This window comes from Palaemon carinicauda, chromosome 6, assembly GCF_036898095.1.
Source record: "Palaemon carinicauda isolate YSFRI2023 chromosome 6, ASM3689809v2, whole genome shotgun sequence".
Taxonomy (NCBI): Eukaryota; Metazoa; Arthropoda; class Malacostraca; order Decapoda; family Palaemonidae; genus Palaemon; species Palaemon carinicauda.
This window is the reverse complement of record NC_090730.1, coordinates 7,000,560-7,024,847: the sequence shown is the minus strand read 5'-3', so window position 1 is coordinate 7,024,847 and position 24,288 is coordinate 7,000,560. Positions and strand designations below refer to the sequence as shown.

General features: G+C 33.8%; 1 protein-coding gene across 5 annotated transcripts in view; it reads right to left on the bottom strand.

The window, feature by feature from the left end:
- The window catches only part of PDZ-GEF (PDZ domain-containing guanine nucleotide exchange factor), a 120,294-nt gene that overhangs the window by 19,324 nt on the left and 76,682 nt on the right, over positions 1-24,288 (bottom strand). For 3 of the 5 annotated variants that reach the window (XM_068374942.1, XM_068374944.1, XM_068374943.1), the window contains exons 2-18: positions 21,437-21,877; positions 21,026-21,181; positions 20,459-20,598; positions 18,799-19,021; positions 18,027-18,163; positions 17,492-17,780; positions 17,109-17,268; positions 16,201-16,471; positions 12,706-12,853; positions 12,219-12,432; positions 10,454-10,701; positions 10,167-10,266; positions 9,172-9,383; positions 7,779-7,925; positions 7,135-7,287; positions 5,801-6,092; positions 5,342-5,614 (exon numbers count right to left, since the gene is read on the bottom strand). In XM_068374942.1, coding sequence (XP_068231043.1) covers positions 5,342-5,614; positions 5,801-6,092; positions 7,135-7,287; positions 7,779-7,925; positions 9,172-9,383; positions 10,167-10,266; positions 10,454-10,701; positions 12,219-12,432; positions 12,706-12,853; positions 16,201-16,471; positions 17,109-17,268; positions 17,492-17,780; positions 18,027-18,163; positions 18,799-19,021; positions 20,459-20,598; positions 21,026-21,181; positions 21,437-21,877 — 3,604 coding nt within the window. The remainder of the gene's footprint in view (positions 1-5,341; positions 5,615-5,800; positions 6,093-7,134; positions 7,288-7,778; positions 7,926-9,171; positions 9,384-10,166; positions 10,267-10,453; positions 10,702-12,218; positions 12,433-12,705; positions 12,854-16,200; positions 16,472-17,108; positions 17,269-17,491; positions 17,781-18,026; positions 18,164-18,798; positions 19,022-20,458; positions 20,599-21,025; positions 21,182-21,436; positions 21,878-24,288) is intronic. The other 2 variants (XM_068374945.1, XM_068374946.1) reach the window with 2 other exon arrangements.

Here is a 24,288-nt window from a genome sequence, read left to right as displayed (position 1 = left end):
AATAAAATTAGTCAACATAACTTCAGGTATTATTCATGAAAAGTTATTTTGATACTACAGTACTGTATACTGTTGTGTACTGAAAGCAATGGATTAGAAGCGTCCTAAGTAAACTGTTAGGTGGCTTTACTACCAGTTTCATATAATGTATAGCTAGAAAATTTAAAAAATTAAAAGTATAGAAAGGAAAAACAAAACCTACTAGCATTCAGTAAGGATATTTTGTAACTACTAAATGAAAACACTCTACCACTAACAAAATTATTCTGTAAAAAAAAAATTAGTGATGCTTTAGTCTTCCAAATGAGTTCTGCAAGTAAATTTTGTAAAGGATTTAGGTAAAATTTAAAATTCATAAAAAAAAAAATCTTTATAAAGTAAAATGTAAAAGGAGGGAGGCATTTGTAAAAGATGAGGGATCTGAGGGACGCTGGTATTCTGCATTGCATGAAAGGTAATTTAGTATTTTTTTTTTAAATGTTAAATCATCTTGATGATACAAAACACTGTTATTATTTGGAAATGAACCACCTTCCCTTGGTATAGGAAATACTACAGTACTTGGATACACTAAAAAAAATACAGCGATGCACATACAGTACAGAACAAATCATTAGAAGACATCAAAGGTTTTACACGAATTTCTTTTAAGAAAACTTGATGGATGAGCAAGCACAACTATTTACATAAGGAACTATATAAAAGGCAACAAATGTGTACATAATTTGAATGAGAAGAATACCATATTTGTTTGAGTAAACACTACAGAGTGCTTTTAAAGACAAAACTCAACACAATCTGGAACATCCAGAGACAGATAAGAAGAGACGCTTCCCCCCAAAAACGTAAGTATATAAGCAAAACCTTCAGTTAAGAATAGAAAGTTTTGTATTTTGACCAAAAAGCAAAACTAGATTACAAACAACTCAAAAATATCAATCCAACATATAAAGAATAATTTTATCAAGTGAATTAAAATGAAGTTCTATTTGATACATAAACTGTAAAAGGACTTGTGTAAGCCTGTTCAACATAACATTTGCTGCAAGTTTGAACTTTTGAAGTTCTATTGATTCAACTACCTAATTAGATCATTTGACAACTTGGTCACAGCTGGAATAAAACTTCTAGAGTACTGTATAGTATTGATCCTCATGATTGAGAAGGCCTGACTATTAGAATTAACTGCATACCTAGTATTACGAACAGGATGAAACTGTCCGGGAAGATCTAAATTGTAAAGGATAGTCAGAAGAATGTTCTAAGTCAAATTTCCCTTCTGTAATTATTGATGTCAGAGCCAAAATAACCATGTTCAAGTTTTTGATACTGAGGGATAAAATAACCAATATAAACATCAAACTTCATCTGAAACTGCCAATATAATCCCTTTTTTATGCATTAGTTCTTACATTATACCATTATAACTTACTGTGTCATGAACTTCTGGATACAAACTCACTACTTTAAAGCAAATTAGATCTTTTTTTTAACTTCATGTGATTTTTCATTTATTTAACAAAATTATATTTCCATAAAATATCTCTGCTATAGCTTTTGTAAAAGTATTTTTCCTAATCAGGTAACAAAAACCTAATAATTTCTGGCACTTAGGAAAATAGAATGTAAAAGATGAAAAAGCCAATAAAACTACTGTATCAAATAAAAACCATTCCTGAAGATGATTCAGCCCATGATACAATCAAAGAAAAATAAACAATACTCTTGGTATGACAGCAATAGTTTTAACAGGATAATACAGACAACTTTCAAAGAATATTAACTAGTCGTCACCTAAACTGCTTTTAAATCTAGGTTAGTCAAGATGCAACAAAACACAAGGCCTTCATGCAAATGAATTGTGAAGATTTTGATAACATATCTTCTACATTATTTGTACTTAGAAGTCATTCACCACAAACAATGCAAAAATTACTATATATCAAAAGTTTTTCTAACTATAGAATTAAATATTTATAATACTTTGGAAGATTATATATAGAAATGGCTTTTTTCAGCAAATTATAAAAAAACAATTTTAGAAATAAGACATATTATTTCTATACTCACTGGATGTTTATATTGCTTCTCTCTCAAAGCTGTACAGATATCAACATCTACAATAAAATAAGAATTAACTGTTTTTTCCCTTCTAATATGCCTCATACACTTAGAAACAATTCACGAAAGCTGCAGCCTTTTAAGATTCATTTGATAATTTTTTGTCTATACAGCATTTAGGGAACCTTCAATATAGGTAAGAGCCAGGTGACCTGCCTTTTTAAGAGTCAAATCAATCTCTATATAGAATCTACAGAGATCATTTTAATTATACTCCCAACTTCATCAAACATCATTCCTAAGCAAACCAACGTGAAAAACTTGAAACCAAAAAACTTTTGTACTAATAATGGGTTCAAGCATTGGCCTGTTCTGAGGCAGCAACAAGGTTGGGAACTTGAGATATTATAAAAATATAAAATGCTTTGGGGGATTTTCTATCCTATTAAGTGAGAATCCATTCAAAGAAGGAAAATAGGAAATTTTTATTTCAGGGTAGACGTTGACATTATGATTTTCGAGAGAAAGGCCATATGAACATCATGGGAGTTTCATGGAAATAAACTACATTACCATTCAAAATTCTGACAATACGATGTCAAAATAATTCATAACGGCAGAAGATATTATTTACCAGTCAGGCTAAAGTTATAAACGAAGTCATGCGATCACAGTAGTCCTTCTCATGGTATCTGAGATGAGAGAATAACCCAAAACAAAGAGAAAAAAAAGCAGGAAAATTAAATAAGGATTTTTAAAGGGAATACAAGTAAACTCAAAAAGCTAATAACTGATTAAAATAATTTCACATGCATTTTAATATATTAAAGCTTGTACAAAACTAAGCTAAAGATTTAGTGTAGGATACATTTGATCCCCAGTGTTACTGATGAAACATTTCAAACATAATCAATGTCACATTCGATCCCATACTGATCACAGTAAGTTGTTGGAGCTGGATGGACAAGGCTTGGTGTGTGTAATGTGTTTGGATCCTCTAAATGTTGATTTTGTAAAATTTTCAATTCTTCAACATGAGCACGTGAAAACTTATCTTCTAAACAACTTCCAATTTCAATGTACGGAGGAACTATTCTGTTGTTTGTGGGATAGGCTATAAATGTACTTTTCTCAATACTATTACTTTTAAAAATATTTGGATTCTTCTTTTTGGGGGAAGATGTAGCAGCACTGTTCCGTTTCAGTACACAACTACCTGTACTCAGAACATTAGCTTTTGACTCCAACTCAGGAGATACTGGAATAAACTTTGCCTCTTCAATAGGAGAGAGCATTGGGGCACTATTTCTTCTTAACTGGTTATGCCTGTGAAATGGCAAATTAGAAGGCCTGGAAGGAAGACCACTCACTTTCCCTATTGGTTCTTGGCTTGAAGGAAAATTTCCAAATCCTTCATGTACATCACTACTTGATCCTGTGGGACTGGTTCTGAGCATTTCCTCCTCCAGTTCTCTTATGACCGATCGCAATTTTTCTGCAACCCTTCTTCTAACATCTGGTTTACCATTGTATAAAGACAAAAATTTAACAGACTCCCGAATATAGTTTGTGGGTAAATTATTCACCAATACAGCTTGTACTAGGTCATCAGAAGAGCTACTTAATTGTGAAGAGCCTGAGGAACTGCAGAGTTGGTTTATCTGTCTCCCATCACTTCTCTTTTGAGGGACTTGGAGTTGCCTTGTTTTCTGAAACTTTTCAAACCATGGAGGTTTATCACACACAGTTTTTGGATTTGTAATGGCATCATAACTAACTTCATTATACATATTTTTCCCACAAGAGTTTTCTCGTGTTACTTCAAATTCGTCTGATTTGTCATCAGCTATGAAACTACTGTCAAGGTTCACAGGCTCTGTAACATGGTAGACACGCATTGGCTCTCTTCTCTTTGATTTTATTTTTGCTTTTTTTACAGAGGCAGGGAAATGAGTTTCTTTATCACTCAAGTATCTTGGCAAAGTAGGGTATTTTTGTTCAGTTATCTCTTCAAACTCTTCTGGACCTGGGCATTTTTTCTCTAGAAAAAACTGTGAAGGTAAATTTCCTTCATCCTCCTTTGAAAAGTAATGGTTTTTGCTTTTTCTAACTCGCACCTTGAAAGCTGAGCTTCCATCTGTATCAGATGCAAGGAATGTTCTCAATGGCTTGGTAATTCTTGGTCGTTTAACTTTGTTGCTGGTTGGCTCTACTGAATTAGTCACGCCCTTCTCATGAACTACGTATTTCTTAATATTTGAATTGTCTAACACTTTGTTTAAAAAGTCTTCACTACGGCTCCTCCTGAAGATAGAAGGGCTAAATATAGGTGAAGCAAAGACGTCATCTGGCAGTTTTTTTTTCAGGCCTCGAGGAATCCTGGGAGAAAATATCTTATCCTCTGCATCAATAGCATCCTCACTTTTACTTCTGAATATTTTGTGAATTAAAGAAATACTATTAGTACTTGTAACTCTATGTCTTGGGAAGGGACTCAATAGGTACTTCGAGTTGGTGAAAGTTCTCGTCTTGGAAGGAGGAACATATTTGTGCAATGTAAAGTCTGGACATTTGTCATCATTAGTATTGTCTTTTGTAATATCCTTTACTGTATAAGTTCCAGGGCATGCAATACTCCCACAATCACCAGATGTGTCATGAACTGGGTATTTATTAAAAGAGGGACTGCCCACTACATAATCACAAGGCTTTCCATGCAACGGAGTTGATGTTTGGAAATCCTTATTTTCCTTTTCACAACTAAAACTTTTTGCTGTACTACAATAAAAACCCTTTTCTACTGAAGAGCTCTGGCATGGACTTGTTCCAGGTGTTGGCAAACTCCGTGAAAAATCACCATAATTTTTGGTAATACTCAATTTAGGTCTTGATTTCTTATGAATGACAAAAGTAGAGTTCTGTGATGGAACTGGTACTACACTCACCGGAGTACTATATTCTCCATCAAAACTAGTGCTAAAGTGTGGGGAACTAAACCGGCTTGCATCTTTCAACTTCAATTTCTGGTGTTTACTGGAAGTGCAAGAAGTAGATCCATTGCACCTAGAACCAGACTTCACAGATAATCTACTATTCCCTGAAGTAGAAAGTTTCCTTACCGAGGAGATCAAAGAGGAACAAGCAGCAGCATGCACAAAAGACAGTTTAAAAGGTGCAGAGGATATGTGAGGAACACTAGAAATGGGTAAAAGAACAGAATTAGTAACTGGTAAAGAACTGGCGCCAAGGGGAGAAGGTGCATGTTCTAGCAGCAGCATACCTGAGGTGTGGGATTTATGGAGTTTGGACAGGGAGGTCACAGAGGAGGACTCAGCACTAAGGTCCACAGGAACTGCATGGGTGTCGGAATGAGAGCGCTCATGGTTAGAACGAGGGTTATGGTTGGCCAAGGCTCCTTTGCGGGGAGGACCAGGGGAAGGAGAAGGAGATAAGGAATGATGATGGGAATTGTTGGAGCGTAGGCCATGGTGAGGCTTCGTCTTGGGCTCGGCCAGGGCCTTCATCTTGCTTATGGACTGTGGAGATGTAGCTCCTGCAATGTGAGGAATGTGCTCAGAGACAGTAAGCTAAAAAACAATCAGCAACTGAATAGCCATAGTGTGTTAGGCATCTGTTTAATAAATAAAAAAAAATGTTATAAATAAAGCACAAAGCTAAGCCAGATAATGAAAATAGTATATTTATCGCATAATACATGTGAAGGATGAGTGTGTTTTACCAAATTTGGTTGTTTGCTTTTTTCCGTCTGATGTTTGTGATGTAGAGGAAGTTGAAGAGGTTGTTGATGGAGTAGGTGAATGTGGCCTTCTTCTAGGGGGTGGGTTGGTAGGTGGAGCACTACTTGAGCCACTATTATTATTGTTGTTGTTTTGCTGACTGCCAGTACTACCACCAGATTTATGTCCTTCTGGTCCTCCTTCACACTCTAAAGACATATTTCTCAACTGATCCTCATCTGTAACAACTTGTAACCGCGACAGATATGCCTTCACTCGTCGTACCATCTGAGCCTATTGGGTAGAATGATTAATATTTTTTACTTTTCTTTTTTTTACACTTGAATATTCTACATGCAAAATATAATAAACTTATCAAAATTTTTTACCTGAGCTAACTTAAAATTTCTACATTTTCATGTACCAATGTAAGGAAAAAGGAAACTTATTTCAAACGCAGCTCAAGACCTATTGCTGTTTCTGTAAATTTATGACAATTAATAAAGAACCAGAGAACAAGTTGATTTACAGCTAGGTAATATTAAACATAATCACATCATAATTTTCTATATGTATCGTAGACAATAGTATCAACAAAAGAGTGAAATCACTAGAAACCTTCATTATTGCATTAAAAGTAATTAAATACAAAACTCTTATCAAAATAAATCTTAAAATTGTCAAATGCTAATCTACAAAGTAAACCTAAGTAGATTGTAATTTTTTCCTTTCTTGTTTTCTGCAACTGAATTGGTTTGCAATTGCTTAATCATTCCCCAGATTACCATGCTAAATAGTAAATATCTTTCCTTCCTATGTACCGTACAGTTTTTCCAGTCACATCTAATACCAAATTGCCCCAGAATATACATATATAAATAATACAAAAACATTAAAACAAAGTTGAAACTAATTTAGACAATTAGAACTGGTCATTTACTTAAATATATAGCAGAATCAAAGTTTTTTTGAGTGATACCATTATTTCTAGAAACCTATAACAATTTATTTAAATCATTATAAAAAATGATTTAAAACAGAAGTATTATTAATTTTCCAACTAATAATTAATGAAAACTCCTTTCTTTTCAATATAATGAAGAAAGAAACTTATATATTTCAAGATGTATTCCGAGGATAAAAAGTCAACAGAACCCTACAACCTGCCTAAACATAAATCTAAATTCCTTTACCTAAGCACATACCTAAATCCAAAGCATTCAATCAACATCAAAATGTGAAACCCTTCACTTTGAAAAACTCCCTATTACATCTACTGTATATCACACCTGAAAATGCATTTTATCAAGTTAATTATGAGTTCTATTCCACATACCTCTTCATACATCTTCTTCTTGTCTGGTGCAGCAGTAGACTTCTTCCGCCTCTTGACAGTCGCTATTTGATGCCCACCCGCAGCCATCTGGTTAAGTGAAATAAGAGCAGAACTTGGTGGTTGTCCTCCAGCATCCTGAATGCTAAATAAATCCTAAAGAAATAACACATAAAAGTAAATAACTGAAATAAACACTTATTGTATTTTCATGCACAGACAGGAGCCTGAGGAATTGACAACCTGTTTCACTTATTGCTAGGAAGCACTTACCTTTAGCCTTGGGTGCTAAATAAAGAAAGGCTAAAAATATAAAATATGGATGTCATTCCATATCCAGATGAATATGGATATGAAATGTTTGCTGGTCAAAAACCATAGCAAAATTTTCAGTAAACTGATGATAGTTTCAATACATTAAAGTAAAATTAAACTAATTTTTATAATACTTTTTAGGCTTACATTATTTGTATCTGACATGTAATTACACAATGAACTCTAAACTAAATGAACATTAAAGATACACAATACATTGAAAGTTATGGATTCTGAAGCTAAAAGGCAGAATCCTCTACTAAAAAAAAATTAGGGTTATTTCCCCTAAGATAACAAGAGAATTTCGACTTATAAAACTTGAAATAACTTACGTAAGGTGCCGAACACATGTTTTGCAATTCCCTAATGTAACGAGATATCATTCGCAGCTTCTCAAAATTAATTAGTCCGTCCACTTTGTCATCATTACCCTCATGTGCAAATGTCAAGTCTCTTGCAACAACAGGATAAAATGGAATCTGAAAAGATGAGAAATATCTTTCTTAACTTGTTGCACAAGTTGGAAAATGCAGCGAAGACACACTTCTACTTTTGCATACTCTGAAAACCTGTATAATTTGATATTACCTCATGTCAGATTACTGCTGTTCCCTTTATGATAAAGAAAAAAATATATTCACATCTTGTAAAGAGATGCTTAATAAATATGAAGGGGACAGGGAGAAACCAAGTGATATAGCACTTCAAAGTAAGCAAAAGCCTGACCATTATAAAAGAAAGTTTAATGATAAATTTGACTGCTTCACAAAAATTCAGATGAAGTCAATTGTTAGGACCTTACTCAGGGTACCAATACAGATGTACTTTACATGACATGAAAGCATTGCAAAGGTGACATGAAAGCATTGCAAAAGTAAAAAAGGAAGTCACAAGTGACTTTATTTTGGAGGTAAGGGTAGTGTCATAGTTAAAATTTTATTGGAAACTTGGTGGCTAAAAAGTTCGTGAAGAATAATCACAGGATTTGAGGGGCAAACACTTGATGCTGTTTTTCTCACAGTCAACCAGCTTAAACATCCAAGCAATTCTTATTTTAATACAGTTGGATACACTTGTCCTTTTGTTGAACAAGAAAATGAACCTTGATGTCTTGCGAATGTTGACGACTGCTTATTAACTGGGCATAACCAAGTATGGCAGTATCATTTGTGTTTTTCACTACCACTGAAAACACTGTTGCCAGAATTATGGTTACATAAAAGTAATAACCAACTTTGTAAGAAACAAAATTTATTTCTTTTCATTGTGTCATTTTAATATCCCAAGCACTGTAGTCTTTTGTTAAGCAGATATAAGGAGCAACAGTAATTCTATCCCTGAACAAGCTGGATCCAAAAAATTGCAGCATTCAATTACCACACTTGTTTAGTCTGGATAGAGGCTGCTGGAGATAAAACAGAACTGGAAAGCTTTTGATAAAAGTAATGGGTTTGTGTGAAAAAGAAGAAAACCTCTCGACCACCAAATAATTACCTACAGTAGTATTAGTAACAGAATATTCAAAGTGTGTCGTAGGTGGTCTATGGCAAGTCACCTCAACCTGATCCCCTACTAAGAAGCATCATACCTCAAGCATTTGGCAGCTACTGCAATACAAACCTATTAGAGGCATGATATTTATTGTATGATTACAGTATTGTTTCAGTGTGCCTTATAAGCTAGCTAATACTATTAATGTACTTTGAAAGTGGAATAAATACTTACTATAGGAGATTGTATGTTCTCATTTTGAACAAGGTTTCGATATTTGCTCATATTTCTGGATGGATCCATCAAGTCTTGCATGTCTGTGAACATTCTTGAATATTTGGTTGGCAAACGTTCCCAAGTCTGTTTTAAACGAGATACAGCACCATGACCCAAGCCACCCAAAATGGCAAACATTGAATTGAAATTCTTACATTCTTTACATTGCCCTGGAAAAGATCATAGAATATATCAGTAGACATTCTTTCAACAAATACTAAATTTAAGAATGTAAAAACAACATGTATGTATGGAACCCAAATAAAAATTCCCAATCATTGTCAATCCTAAAATTTATTTAAGATGTAACTGAATAAAATTTAGAATAAACTGATCCTTTTTATTACAATAAGGGTGTTTCCAGAGACTCGTCCTTAGTCATTCACCATTTTGCCAATAAATATTTGCATCAATATCATGCAATAAGCATTCAATATGGTGCTTAGACAATAAAACCTAAATTTTCAATGGTAAGAATACAGAAAATAAAATTTAGATGTCTAGGAAAACTCAAGTTTTATTGAATGGAAAAATAAAATGAAAGTAAATCAAACTAAACGCTAATATTTCAAAAAATATATATTTTTGATTTAAAAGAAATTCAAAATCAATGTATTTAAAAAATATATATATGCTGATATGAATAAAGTTCATAGCCACTTGTACAGACAAAAGAAAAAAGACTGCTAACAAATGGTTATAATATAATAATATAGAGTAAAGTAGTCTCACTTAGATCAGAGTTTTACTTATGTGAATTGTAAGGATAACCCTACATTACTACTCCTGTAAAATACTAGAGTTAGCATTGCACTAATAGTGGATAACATAAATCTAACCAGTAATTTATGACATAAAATGACAAAGATTTACCTGAAACTGCTAAGCTTTGCATACATGCAAGATATAACAAAATTATAAGAGTAAAAACCAAGTATAATATTATTACATACTTGCAACTTTTATAAACTGCTTGATGATTTTGGAACGCTTGACTAGATTATGTTCAGAACACACCTCCGTTACTACCCAAAACATCTCACGATTTACAAGCTGCAAATAAAAAACAAATAATTAAAATTTAGTGTTAGGTAAAGTACCAGCGTTGCAACAAAGAATTAGTATGGCATAATATATTTTCCAAATTCTATAACAACACAGGTCAGCTTTCACAGCATTACTGATGTACGTAGATAGAAAAACATTCACTCTTCTCCAAAGTCACAAAATCAGTACTTACACCTTCAAACTGCGATAGAGCAACTGTTCCATAATTGGACTTGAGGTTGAAGAGGTAGTCTATGTACTCGGTTGGTTCTATTTGGCGAAATATAGTATAGTCCTCTAAGGTAAGCTGAACAGCAAGCTCAACTGAGTTTAGTTGTAGGAAGCAAACAGCAGACTCTCTCACTAATTCATTTACAATGTCATCAGGAACATGGGTCTGGGAGACTGTTATATTTTTCAAATAATATCTACTGCTTAACCCTGAAATTAATGAAATAAAAGTTGAATGTAAGCACAGCATTTATACGAAGATAATTCATATGCAGGAATCTAAAATAATGTATTATTATATACAAAAAACATACTTTATAAATGATGATGCAATATAAGAATATATAAAAAAAGAATAACAACCTATTGCAAAAAAAGTAATGTTAACTTTTTGAAAAATACATACTAGGATATAAAATCTATCCATACTAAAGAAAAAAAAATAGCAAATATTAGAAACTATTGATGTACATATTTAAAAACTTATTTGAAAGCAAAATACAGATTTAAATTACCCAATACACCTACGGCTGAGGAATATTTGGCCATATTAATACAGAAATAAGAATTTTTTCATATAAATTGTTACCTATAAATTCTCAAAAAAACAGAAAAAACTATTTTCATAGATTATGAAAAATCAATTAAAACATCTTTTTCTACAAGAAAATTAGTAAAAATAGTGATCTGTTTCTTCCATAAATCAAATACAAAGTAAAGTCCTTGGGTTATAATGCTTTTGATTTTTAGCATTTGATGGATACAACCGTTTAATTTTACCATTCTATATTTACCGGTATGTCCTCTATGTTTTTAAGTTGTTCTCATGTATTAAAGCATGTTTTTACGTCCTTGATTACGACTCAACAATAATGCATTAGCATAGGCACGTGATTTACATACAGTAGTGTTCTAACTTGTATCAAAACTTGAGTTACAGTACATCATATTGTAGGAATTGATCTCTATTGTAACCAGAGGTTCTAACGTACTGATTACAAATTATGCCTTTTGTATTTATTCAATACTAAATTTTCCTACGGCACACCAATTTAGTAACCTACCCTACCATTTCACCTTTCCAGTTGACACAGAAAATAATACACAAGAGAAGGAAAGTTTAATAAGAAAGGTAGTGGATATGGAGTGCTTGAAGAAGTAAGGCCTTTAAACTGTCATGGATATGGTATAGGTAAAAACTGGATCAGTGAGTTGAGAGGTCTCATTAAAAATTAACCTCTAATAATAATAAATGATATAAAAATTTCAATATTTTTTTTTTTTTTTTGAAACTTAAGGCTATTTATATTTCCCGGATTTAAGCAAATAAAATTAAATAATGATCCCACCACCTTTGTTTAAAAAAATTTAAAAAATTCCAGTTTTATTGATATTGTGCAATTTTGCATGAAATTTCTCGCAAACGACATATTATAGATAATAGATATATTGAGAGAAAAATATGCTCAAGTCCTTAAACTGCACTTAAAAGGGTTTCCAATAACCATTTACACTATGAAATACCTTGAACGCTTAAAGCGTAAATAGGCGATTTCTACTTGTTCCATGTCCTTCACTTATGAATGTGGATATAAAACTCTACCTACATTACTTGCTCAACATTTCGTTAAATAAACCACAATACTAATTATATGAAAATCATAATATGCACCACCAAAATGAGAAATTCCATGCAACGAAATACAAAATGTATATATTGTAATTACCTATTCTTTCTGCTAAATTCTGTAAGGAATCTGGTAACCTCTTTTGCTTTGTAATTCCTTCTTCTGTAACTGTGACCTCATATAAGGCATAATTGGATGAACCTGAAGGATCGTTTATGTTGAAAATCTGTAGAGCTAACATAACTACTTCTCTCGCTGTGGTTTCCTTATGTACAGGAAGAAATCTTGAGCTGTGATCTGTAGCTCGATACACCTTTAAGGAAAAAACGCTATTTGGTGAAAGAGATAATGGTAAAATGCACTACAACTAATATAATACTCTGTATATTGAATAAATTACAGTACTGAATAAAATACACACAAATACAAACTAAATAATGGTCAAACACAATAACTTTAAATCAGTCTATTTACAGTATGTACATGTACTGTATTCTATCCTGTTGTATTAGAAAATGTCTACATTTTTACAATTTTGGGGGATTTCAAACATTCTCAAAATAAAATAATAAAAAATGAAACATACCTTCAAGACATGCTCTGGGAATTCAGCCCTCACATCTTCATAGGCACCAGCTGTACTTAAATCTGGGTTACTATGACTATGATACAGGCCTCCACCACCAACACTGGACTGTGATGATACACTTTCATCACTGTTCATATGAGACTCTCTGAAATTTTAAGCATTCTTTTAGAAACTTGTAAGTTCACCTCTAACAGTGCCTCATATATAATTTATTCCCTGGATGTGAATTATGGAAATTTGGAAAACAAACCTATAAAGTTCATATGACAAACTACACAGACCCCAACACCACCTATGCATAGATTATTTCTATGAATCTCCACTAATGTTCATATTGTTGTCTCCAGGGGCTTGGTTTATCAACATTTACAGCTCAAAATATATATGAAAATTTCCGATTTTCTTCCCTTTCAAAAGATACATGGCCCAAGTAAAGTATTGAAACAATCTAGTAGTTAATTGTGTATAGCAAGCCAACATTTTCCTGTTTCTCTGTTTTACCGTCGTGGTTCCACCAAGATGTATCCCCCTTCCAGATTGTAATGTTTGTTGTGTTATAATCTATTTTACCTTCTGGATTTGTTACCATTTCTGTGCAGGGAAAGCACTGTGTTTTAACTAACCATTGTGAGGAATACGATATCTCCCGTTTCCTCTCAGGGAAATTATGTTTCAAGTTAAGTGTGTTATGGGATTGGAGAAAATACACAATGCATTGGTAAACCTTCCATGTCATAAAGAGAAAAAGCGCAGTTTGATTTTCATAATGACTGAGGAGAAAGTAATTTTTAGATCAAGGGGAATTACAAAAAGAGAATAATTGCTTTTTGTGGAGTTGATAATGATATGACACACCAATACTCACTTCCCAGTCAAGTTATTCTAAAAAACATGGGAGCCCTCATGTGGGCAATAAGTCTGACTTGCCTGCCAGGTTGCTTACACTAACTTGACTTCCATAGTTGGGTCTTGTAGTCATGATTACCTTCAGCAAAGGTTCTGAATGTTCATTGCACCTAACAGAGTTGAGTTCTTCTCCTAGTCTCTCAAATTCTTTAATTACTTTTGATCCTTCTGCAGTTCCACATCCCTAGTCACTCTTTTAGACATCTAGATTGCGAGGAAGAAGACAGTAAGTGGTCTAGATCCTTCCTTTTGCTAAAGCAACCTCTCAAACTGCATGTTTTTATTTGGGACATGGTGTTTCATATTGTAGATGCTCTTATTTTTTTTACTATTATTGGTGATGTATTGGCTAAAGCTGGTCAATTGCATCACACTCCATATAACAGTGGGTTTTCTTTCACTTGCCAAGCTCAGCAACTAGCTCATCACAAGTTTAATGTACTTACTGGTTGAAATTAGTTGCCAGTTACCTCAATTAGATTAGGTCAAGATGATTAGTTTTAGATATTTGTTATCCTTTGATAATAGATGTGCCATCGCTATACCACATCCGAAACCAAAGGCATACATAGGAGACAGTGGTTCGGTTAATTTTGGCAGGATGTATCAGACCACATGGGTTTTGTGATAAAGGTAGAGAACATGCATTTGACTCAATAGTGGGACAGTCTTGGAGGCACAATTATTCCCCTATTTAGGTCATGTTGTAGAAAAAGAGGCAGCCTAATTGATGAAGCAGTACTGCAGTGAGTTACCAGAACTGTTCCACACTCTCTGTCTCATGTGAGGAGCAAATGGTCTTTTGTGCGTAGGCCGCAAGGTACCTCTCTGGGAAGTATACGGTATGCGCAAATTAAAAATTTCTAGTGTGGACAAAAATTTAAGCTAAGCAGAAAGAGTCTAGTGCTTCCAAACAGATGGGTTAGCGCTACATTTGTCAATTCAGGTATGTCTATAAATTTGGAAATGGTGGGGTCATCTGTGAGTGTTCATATTTGTACCTTCACCGAGAAATATCCATGTCCTGTTGAATGCACTGTTTCTTTTTATATTCGCAACTCCCCTAGGTAATATCCCTACCCCTTTGAATGCGATTTCTTGTCATTTCTGCAACTTCACCAGGCTATGACCCAACTACGTTGAAAACGTAATTTTTTGTCAGATTCGCTTAGTTAGATAACCGAGTGTGGTTACTACTCACATGGATGACCACCTGGGAACACTTAATGCTCTTGACAAAACAATGTTAAAGGTGTTTTTGTTCTGGATCCCTTAGCATAGAAAGTAGATACTGTGCCCTGTTAGCTACAAGAAGATCTAGATCTCTACTCATTCCTAAACTTTCATAATTCTGGTGTGAAACAAAGTTCTAATTCTTTGAGAACCACAGTGACGGATAGCCTTGTTCAAAACACAAGGCAAATGATCCATGGAACTGGGCAATCCACTGTCAAAGGGCTTGAGAAAGTTGTCGCAATAATCGATCTTCTTAGACCACCAATTTCAAAGGTGGTTCATCCAAACACATCTGTTTTACATTTAATCACATGAGGACATTCAATGACATGCTCAATCCCAGTGTTTTTGCAACCATGTGGACTGTCTCTTATAGGTTTACAAGACAGTCAACCATTTATTTTGTATCGATATTTTGTTTATATTTAAAGGTGTCAGTCTAAGAATGTACTGACAATTATAACTACGTAGGTTTACTGTACTGTATATTCTTCTTTTTAAGGTGTCCTTTCAGGAAACGGATTTCCAACCTCAGCCTTTATAGGGTATAGATCAATGCTTAATTTGGTACTCAAGTATCTGGAATTATGCATCTACTTTTCAGGTATTATAAGATATACTTTAGCTTCCAGTAATCAGGTCTAAATGTCAGGATTGGGATGTGGTCTTACATATTCAAAAGGTTCAATTTTGAATCTTTGGAAAACTTTCACATATAGATTTAATAGCTAAACATAAAATAAACAGCAAGAACTATTTTTAAAGGTGGCCTTTGCCTCTTTGTCTTCTTTCAGAGATAAATCATTTCAAGACAAGAGTCAGCTGCATTTATTTTTACTTTCCCTAATTAGAAATGGTTATAAGTATTTCGTCTGAAACTAGTTGCCTTTGTTCTGTAAAAGACATTCAGTATATTTTGAACAAACTATGGACATAAAGTAGCTCATATACATGCCCACCCTCCTCCCACTGATTTTAAAAGAAGAGAGAATACTTTCGACTTCAAAACTGAAGTATGGGAAACTGTTGGTATGCTACTTACCATTAACCCCTAGATTGTCTTATTACTTTACTGGGGTGGCATGTATTTTGTTAAAGAAAACATTATAGGAAAATTTCTCAAATTGTGAGGGTATGCATCAATACACCAAGCTTCTGAAGAGGCAACATGAACATCAGGTGCATATAGAGATAAAACAAATCTATTATTATTTTTTTTAATATGTATTATCTTCATATCATGCTCGCCTTCTTTATTATATCACAAAACCAGCACCAGAAATTATTTTCAATGTAAAATACTGATGTTTAGCAAAATGTTATTTGGTTTTCAGCAAATTATATACTTACGGAGTTTGCTTTGGCACAAAGGAATTGATTATTTTCTTCTTAAACTGTTTAGCTGTGGATGCTCCAATGGTCATGAATGAACTCTTATTTTTGTCATCTTTTCCCTTATCTCTAGGCGACTGCTGCGAATGGTCGCCACCCATATTGACAGTTGCTCCAAAATTACCAATAGACATATGGCCATTTCCTTCAGAAAGCCCGCGTACATCGGAAGTCTTTCTAGCGTGTGGCCTAGGGGAATTATCTGGAGTAGACAGCATTTCCTTAAAAGCTGAAAAAGAATGAAAGTTAACAGATACTTCATAATGGAAATGGAATGAATAGATAAAACAAATTAGCATGTTAGAAAAAATAAAATGCAGCCTTCATTGGCCCCTAATATACTAAACACCATAGAGCCTTCAGTATAACAGAGCTTAGATGAAACCAAGGTCAAACACAGTAGGTTCATGTAATACAATACATTCAATAATCCAAGAGCTTTCTTTATACTAAGCAATGACTTCTACTAATATAAAATTATTTAAAAGTTTGGAGGATATACATGAGAAATTCAAAGAAACAGGTTAAGATTTTTCTCAAGCTTTCTTTTTTTCCAAACTTTGGAGTTTATAAAAAAGTTTTTGTTTCCCAAAATATGGATTTTGGATCTTTCCATGTTTTGAAAAATAATATACCCTGGTCTTTATGATTCTGAAGAAGGGACAAATAAAAACATTGCAATCAATCAAGTAACTAGACCAAAATGTTGAAAAACCCTTCATTTGCATGTTATTCATATTCTTTGGATTCAAAATCACTTCAAAGGTACTGTATACAAAACAATTTAACTTAAGAGACATTTCATCTAACCAAAGACTGACTTCTTGTTATTCCAATACATTTAAGCAACACACATCTGTACTCACCTAACAAGTTACTCTTAACTGTAATAGATAAATGACAAGGTTGCCGTAGTATTTCTAAGGCTCTTGCGTGATTCATGTGATCAAAACTCTGACCATTGACTTCCAAAATCTGGTCGCCTCGTTTTAAACCAACTTCCTCAGCTTTGCTACCTTTCTCCACCTGTAAAAAAAGTGGAAAGTTTTATCAACTATGTTACAAACAATCTGGGTTGTGCTAAATGCTTTTATAATTTTTAGCTGTACATGTTTATCATAGGTTAAAAATACTATCTGCATAACAAGTTCTTGCAATATCAAAACTAGTAATGAATAAATAACACTTTCATAACAAACTTTGTAGCAAGGCAACAATGAAATTCAAACAAACACCAGCTAAAATGTACCTTTGATATAAATATTCCATGACCTCTTTCATATCCTCCTAGAATAGAAAAATGCAAAATTTCATCTCTAGAAGGTCTTGTGAGAGTAACAACCCTTGCTCTTGCTTTTGTGGCACAAGCAAAATCTAATAGTCTCAATTGACCGGCCATCTTCTCTCTTTCTAGACCCTCCTCAAATTGTTCTAAGAAGTTCATCATGACTAAGTCCATCTCAAAGTCTGTGAAGTGGTTATTGACCCACAACAATACAACTCTGGTCACACGGTCCCGTAAAGTTGGATCTTCAAACCTGAAAAAAAAATTTCCCAAGTTTTATGTATATCTAAATGAATCACAAACCCTTTTATTAATTAAAACATCAACATAGTGCAATACAATGAATAGGAACACTACATATGCTATCAAAAATCATGGTTATTTACTCTTCAAGTAATAATATCCCTTAGGATAACTGCGGTAATTTACAAAATTAAATTTTCTAAATATTTCACAATTTAACACCTAAAGCTACACACCAAATGTAATTTCCTCTTACCATTGCAATAATTTGTTGGCTACTGTTAGAGGCTTGTCAACAAAGGTTCGGTGAGTAAGTAAGAAATCTTCAACGTAGGTTGGGTCGACATTATTCTCTACCTCCACAAGTTGACACATCAACTTTTCTGGAGTACCCTGTGAGTACAAAAAAAGGCAAATTGTATTTTTTCCAGCAAAGCATTGTAGAACATTAATATTAATATGGGAATAGTAAGGAAATAAATAAAATATTTGTATTTCAATCTCTATTCCTGTAGCCACCAAGAGAACACTAAATCACCTCTATATTTCCATCTTCTAAGGATTGTTAGAAGAAAAAACTTTCTTTTATAATAGGTAAAAAAAAATTTTCAACTACCAAAGATAAAAATAGGTGCCTCAATATTACTTATGAAAACCGCTATGTGCATACAAATTACTAATAAACTTACGATCATTTAAAATCCAAGTAAAAAATAAATCACCACTCACATTCCTTCTAAAACTAACATAAATTTGATAACTCAAGGCACAAATCAGTATAGTGTACTGTATATGAGGGGCCTTTAATTATAATAAAAGTTTATAAATTGTAAGAAATCTCTATCTTGTACAATGAAGGAAACCTAAAGATTAACCCTGAATACTTGTCAGTGAAATTCATGCAAAAACCACCTCTCCGAAGTAGAGTGAAACATCTGATATACACAGTATATAGATGAGAAGGCCAGATATGTTAATATCAAAAACATTGAAATTGAAATCAACGTAATATATCTTAACCAACAGACCTTGATCACAATGTTGCCTTTCCTATTGCCTCCATCAATTGGTCTCTGCTCCGTTACCAACACGACAATTCCATCTTCTTCAACCCGGCGAGTATTTTCTTCTCCTCGGTGTAGGATACGGTAGTAATCAGTTTGACGAATACACACGAACTGACAGTCGTCCACTTTGGAGCGCATGATACCCTGATGGTATAGCTTCTCCATGGTAGGGGTAATACCAAAGCTGAATGAAAAGGATAACTTTAGAAAATGACCCAAGTTTAGTTACAGGTCGTATTTTTACGGCTTGCCTTTTGTGACTGCTCTGTTTCAAAGGTATCACCATAACTACTATTTATTAGAATGGCTCGATTACAGCTATCTTCATTCCCTGCCAATGGTGGCAGCTGTATTGAGAGATTACATCTCCAAAAGTTTCAAAGCTTAAATTTCAACATTAGATTATTAATAGCATTGTATAGTGTACACATCTGCATATGAGAAAAATTTAATTTCCCAAACTAATTACAAAATTGTGACATATTATATCCCATGTTATTGCAATTTGTGATAGTGCAGTAATCATTTTATACATGTATTTTACAGTATCTCGTCTACCTTTCAATTGTAAACAAGTGTACTGTATTTAAAAACATCTCAATTTTTGTTTTTTACATTATACAAATGAATTAAAAAATAAATTCCTATCAACAAGAACCTACAGAGATTCTATCATCAGAGGGTTACTATATACATAAGAAACACATACTGCACATGGTTTCCTAAACCAATAGCTAAAGAGAGCAAATTTCACATTAATTATGGCTAATAATTACCAGTATATCTTTTTAATTATCTGATTGCAATCAAAGGCTATCACTAAAACAAGTAGATAATATAACGATGATTACAACTTGGTGACAATATATTTTTCAATAGGTAAAATTTTCTATTATTGTACCTAGGTAAAATTTTCTATTATTGTACCTAAAACTGAGGTAAAATTTTCTATTATTGTACCTAAAACTATGATTAAATACCATTTAGGAGATCAGTACAATTCCGCATAAGTTCATTCGCTTTAATGCACAGTACTTATTATTAAAAATTTTAACTACAGGATAACTGCCATAAGTTATAAAAAGTTTTTAGAACAATGATGCCACTCACAGCAAGAAATAAAAGCCTTAGTGTTCGATACCCGACACTTTAGGAAGATGGCAGTTACATAAAACAAAATACTGTATATTTGTTATTAACCCTTTTACCCCCAAAGGACGTACTGGTACGTTTCACAATAGCCATCCCTTTACCCCCATGGACGTACCAGTATGTCCTTGAAAAAAATGCTATAAAATTTTTTTTTTCATAGTTTTTATAATTTTTTGAGAAAATTCAGGCATTTTCCAAGAGAATGAGACCAACCTGACCTCTCTATGACAAAAATTAAGGCTGTAAGAGCAATTAAAAAAAAATATACTACAAAATGTGCTGGGAAAAAAATAACCCCCTGGGGGTTAAGGGTTGGAAATTTCCAAATAACCTGGGGGTAAAAGGGTTAAGAACCCCTAATAGTGAAACTATCAGTGGTCACTTCTATTCTAAATGTTTAACCTGACCTATTTCAACTGGAAAAACATTCTATAGACAGCAAACCCTTCAAAATTGTAAAGAACTGTACCTGTCCCCTAGACTGAGCTCATGCACTGAGCCATCATGGTGTGTAACTTCAACATGACCATTAATAATGACACTCCATGAATCTAATTCTTCTCCTTGGTGCATAAGAATTGTGCCAGCATCCTCAACGACTGCAAATACCTGCAAAATAAAAATGTTTAAAATAAATTACTCAAATACTTCTTCAGTAATTAAATTACTTTCAAGGGTAAATTATTTAATTAAGTAAAAGGAGGCAGAAGATATTTACTTTTTTGAGAGACTATATATTTTTTTCTATTCAACATGTATAACTTCATGTAATTAGTTTTTCTTAAAAGTGAGTTTCTATTTTGTCTATAAAATATATTTCAATGTATCCACTTAGTGTATTTTGTCACTTTATTCTTTACATCATAAAAACTTTAAGGATTCATATAAAATTTGCTGCTAAAGACAATGGCAGTAATGTTTTTAATTATAAGACTCAGCAATTTCTAAATTTTGCACAGGAATTAATCTTAGTTGCCTACAAAAAACACTAGAACAGTAAAATCTGCATAAAATGTACATTTTCCAATAAACATACCATTGCTTGACACATGTCTCTTCTGACAGCAAGTGTCATATTGGAAAATGCTTGAAGCCGCTGGGTAAACTCTAATAATATTTCAATATCATCCTCTGTCCGTTCACTGGGGTCCTTCTCTAAACATTCTCTAACACAGTCTCGAACAGTCAAACTCTGAAAATTCAACAAACATCACAAAAATTAGTAAAATAATTTTTTTTTATTTAAGACCATGCTATATGTCATTAATCTTCTCATATAGAAATAAAATTCAGAACAGTTTCCCTCAATCAACAATCAGGAGTACTATAAAATTTAAAAGTTGAACGGTTAATAAATTGGAGGTATGATGATGCTAGCCTATAAAAAAAATCTGAAAACTTTAATGAAACTTCGAGGAAAAAACTAAGCTCAAACAGTTATATTTACCTCCATACTCTCGGCCAGATCTTCTTCGTCCGAATCTACGGCACTTTCAGTGAGTCCCGAGAGATCAACATCCTCTGGTTCCAGTGAAGAATGCAACGAATGGCACATGGTATCCGATCCGGAGTAGGCACTGGATGTGTCGGAACCGTCCCGCACCGACGAGCCCACGCTGCCCCTACTTCGGGCGCCCCGTAGGATGCCGCTGCCCATGACCAAGTCGGGTAGGTATGGGTCGTGGGGGTGTGGGATGTGTTGCCCATGCATCTGCTCATTTTCAAACTGATGGGCATGGTGGTGGCCAGGAGGAGGTGGAGGTGCCCCACGTCCCGGTGGCCTGATGTTGACCTCATCCTGCTCTAAGGCCATCAGTTTCTCCAGGCTCATGGTGTTGCAGGATGCCCGCTGACCAGGATGCATCAACTGAACATCTGGGTAGTCAATCTGAGAAGACAGAAATATCTTAGGTTAATTCATTTTTTTTTTTTAAATATCTTAGGTCAATTCATTGTTTTAGGTTTTTGTTTTTTCCCTTATGAAAACTACCACCCTTCGGCAGAATACAATTTTATAAAATACATACATTAACATTTTTAATGAATAAAGACTGAAAAGCTTAATGTATAGGTAGGGAATAAATTTATAGCTTGAAATAAAAATACCCAATGATTTGAATAACATAAAATTCAATTATAAATAACGATAAGCATCATATAGTGTAAATTTTTTTTTCTAAAAATCCTTGAATTTTAAAAAATATCAGCAAGTAATTGCAGGATCAAAAATTGCTTGATCAGCCACATAAAGAGGCAAATGTTGACGAGGTTCAAAATAAAGAGTTCACGTCTCATAGTCTTGACAAAAGATGAATACAACCAAAGAATAGCAACAGCAGAGAGAGAGAGAGAGAGAGAGAGAGAGAGAGAGAGAGAATTTTGTTTTTTTACTATCAGCTGTTGTAAAATAATTAATAAGGTTGTGAGTGTGAGAGAACCTACCAAGAAAGAAGTGTGATATGTTGGCAAAGCATCAGGTGTATTTGCTTAAAAAAAAAAAGAGAGAGAGAGAGAGAGAGAGAGAGAGAGAGAGAGGGGAGAGAGAGAGAGAGAGAGAGAGAGAGAGAGAGAGAGAGAGAGGGAGCACTTCGCATAAACGTGCCTTTGAAAAAAAAATTTCAAGAAAGGATTACTTTAATAATAATTGAATTACACTGGCTGCCTATTAAAGCAAAGACTTGAGTTCAAACTGTGTACAATACCCCATCACGTTATCAGAACCGGATGCCCAAAATATCCAAGAGAATTGCTACATATCATGCATTCAACAAATGGTGTTGACAGGAAAATATTTCAAGATAGTTTTAAATTAATGTAACCATGAATGTCTATTGTAGGGTCTAAAGCTTTCAAATATGCTGCCCCAACACTATACAACAAACTCACACTATATATCCAAAAGACTGAAGATATTAAGGCTTTCAAGAAGAAACTTTAGACTTTCGTGTCTTTTAAGTGCTTCGATATTTTGAATTTGACAATAAAGGAGCAATAGACAGTGTGAAATGCTGAATGCATTCGAAAGTATACGATAAAATGAATGCAAAGGTTGTAGAGAGAGGGGTTACCCTGCAGAATAGGACCAGAAAAGCCCTTAGAAGACAAGAAAGTCTTCAGTTTCTTCTTGAAAGCCTTAATGCTTAATATCTTCAGTCTTTTGAATGTATAGTGCGAGTTTGTTGTATAGTCTTGGGGCAGTATATTTGAAAGCTTTAGAACCTATACGAGGTGGAAGAAAAAAGAGAGAGAGAGAGAGAGAGAGAGAGAGAGAGAGAGAGAGAGAGAGAGAGAGGGAGAGAGAGAGAGAGAGAGAGAGAGGAGCTTTAGACCCTACACGAGGTGAAAATAAAAAAAAAGGTGTCCCGAATTACACATCACTGAGGGAGTTCAACCCGTAAGGAGCAACCAGGTAAGTTTCTGTTCCTCTTGACCCGAGTGCCAGTTGGGTGTCCCTTAAATGTCATGTTACTTTAGCCTTCTCTGCACCAAGGGGAAGATCTACTGACGCTCCCTCCCTACTTCCTTGATGTAAGCGATTGCGTCTCTCTCTCTCTCTCTCTCTCTCTCTCTCTCTCTCTCTCTCTCTCAACAATTCAAATTAGTTAAGAAGATATACTATAATAAATATATAAAGGTAAACGGGTGATGTTATTCATACATCAATTTCATAAAACTCCCACCGAATCCTATTTTGCGTACAGATTGAATGGGCCCATTATTATTATTATTATTATTATTATTATTATTAAAAGTGTATATATATATATATATATATATATATATATACAAACTTACACAGTATTACCTCATATATGATCATGGCACATAGCAAATAAAACGATTTGCTTTAGGCACTCCAAAGGAGTTTTTAGGTTATGGGCATTTCAAAATAAAAGGCCTGTGTCAATGGGCAGTTGTGATGTTCTACACGCTTCTCCCCTCCAACAGATTCTTGAAGCGTTTTAAGCGTTAGAGATGCATTCTGTGCAATAATCTTTCTGTAATTTTAGTCTTCCTTGGAACATTTTAAACGTATTATTTTCAAAACGTTTTTCAGAAGACTAAAAATACAGAAAAATCATTGATCAGAATGCATCTATAACGTTTAAAACGATCCCAGAAGATTAAAACTACAAAACGAAACGGTAATTATTCCTAAGAATTATATAAACCTCCTCTTCTATTCTTTACAGAATACGAGCGAATGCTAATTTAAACACTTATAGAGACCGTGTTCAAGGAGCCTCCTTTAAGGCAATTGGTCACTTCAATTACCTGAAAAAACTCCCCCCGACAGCT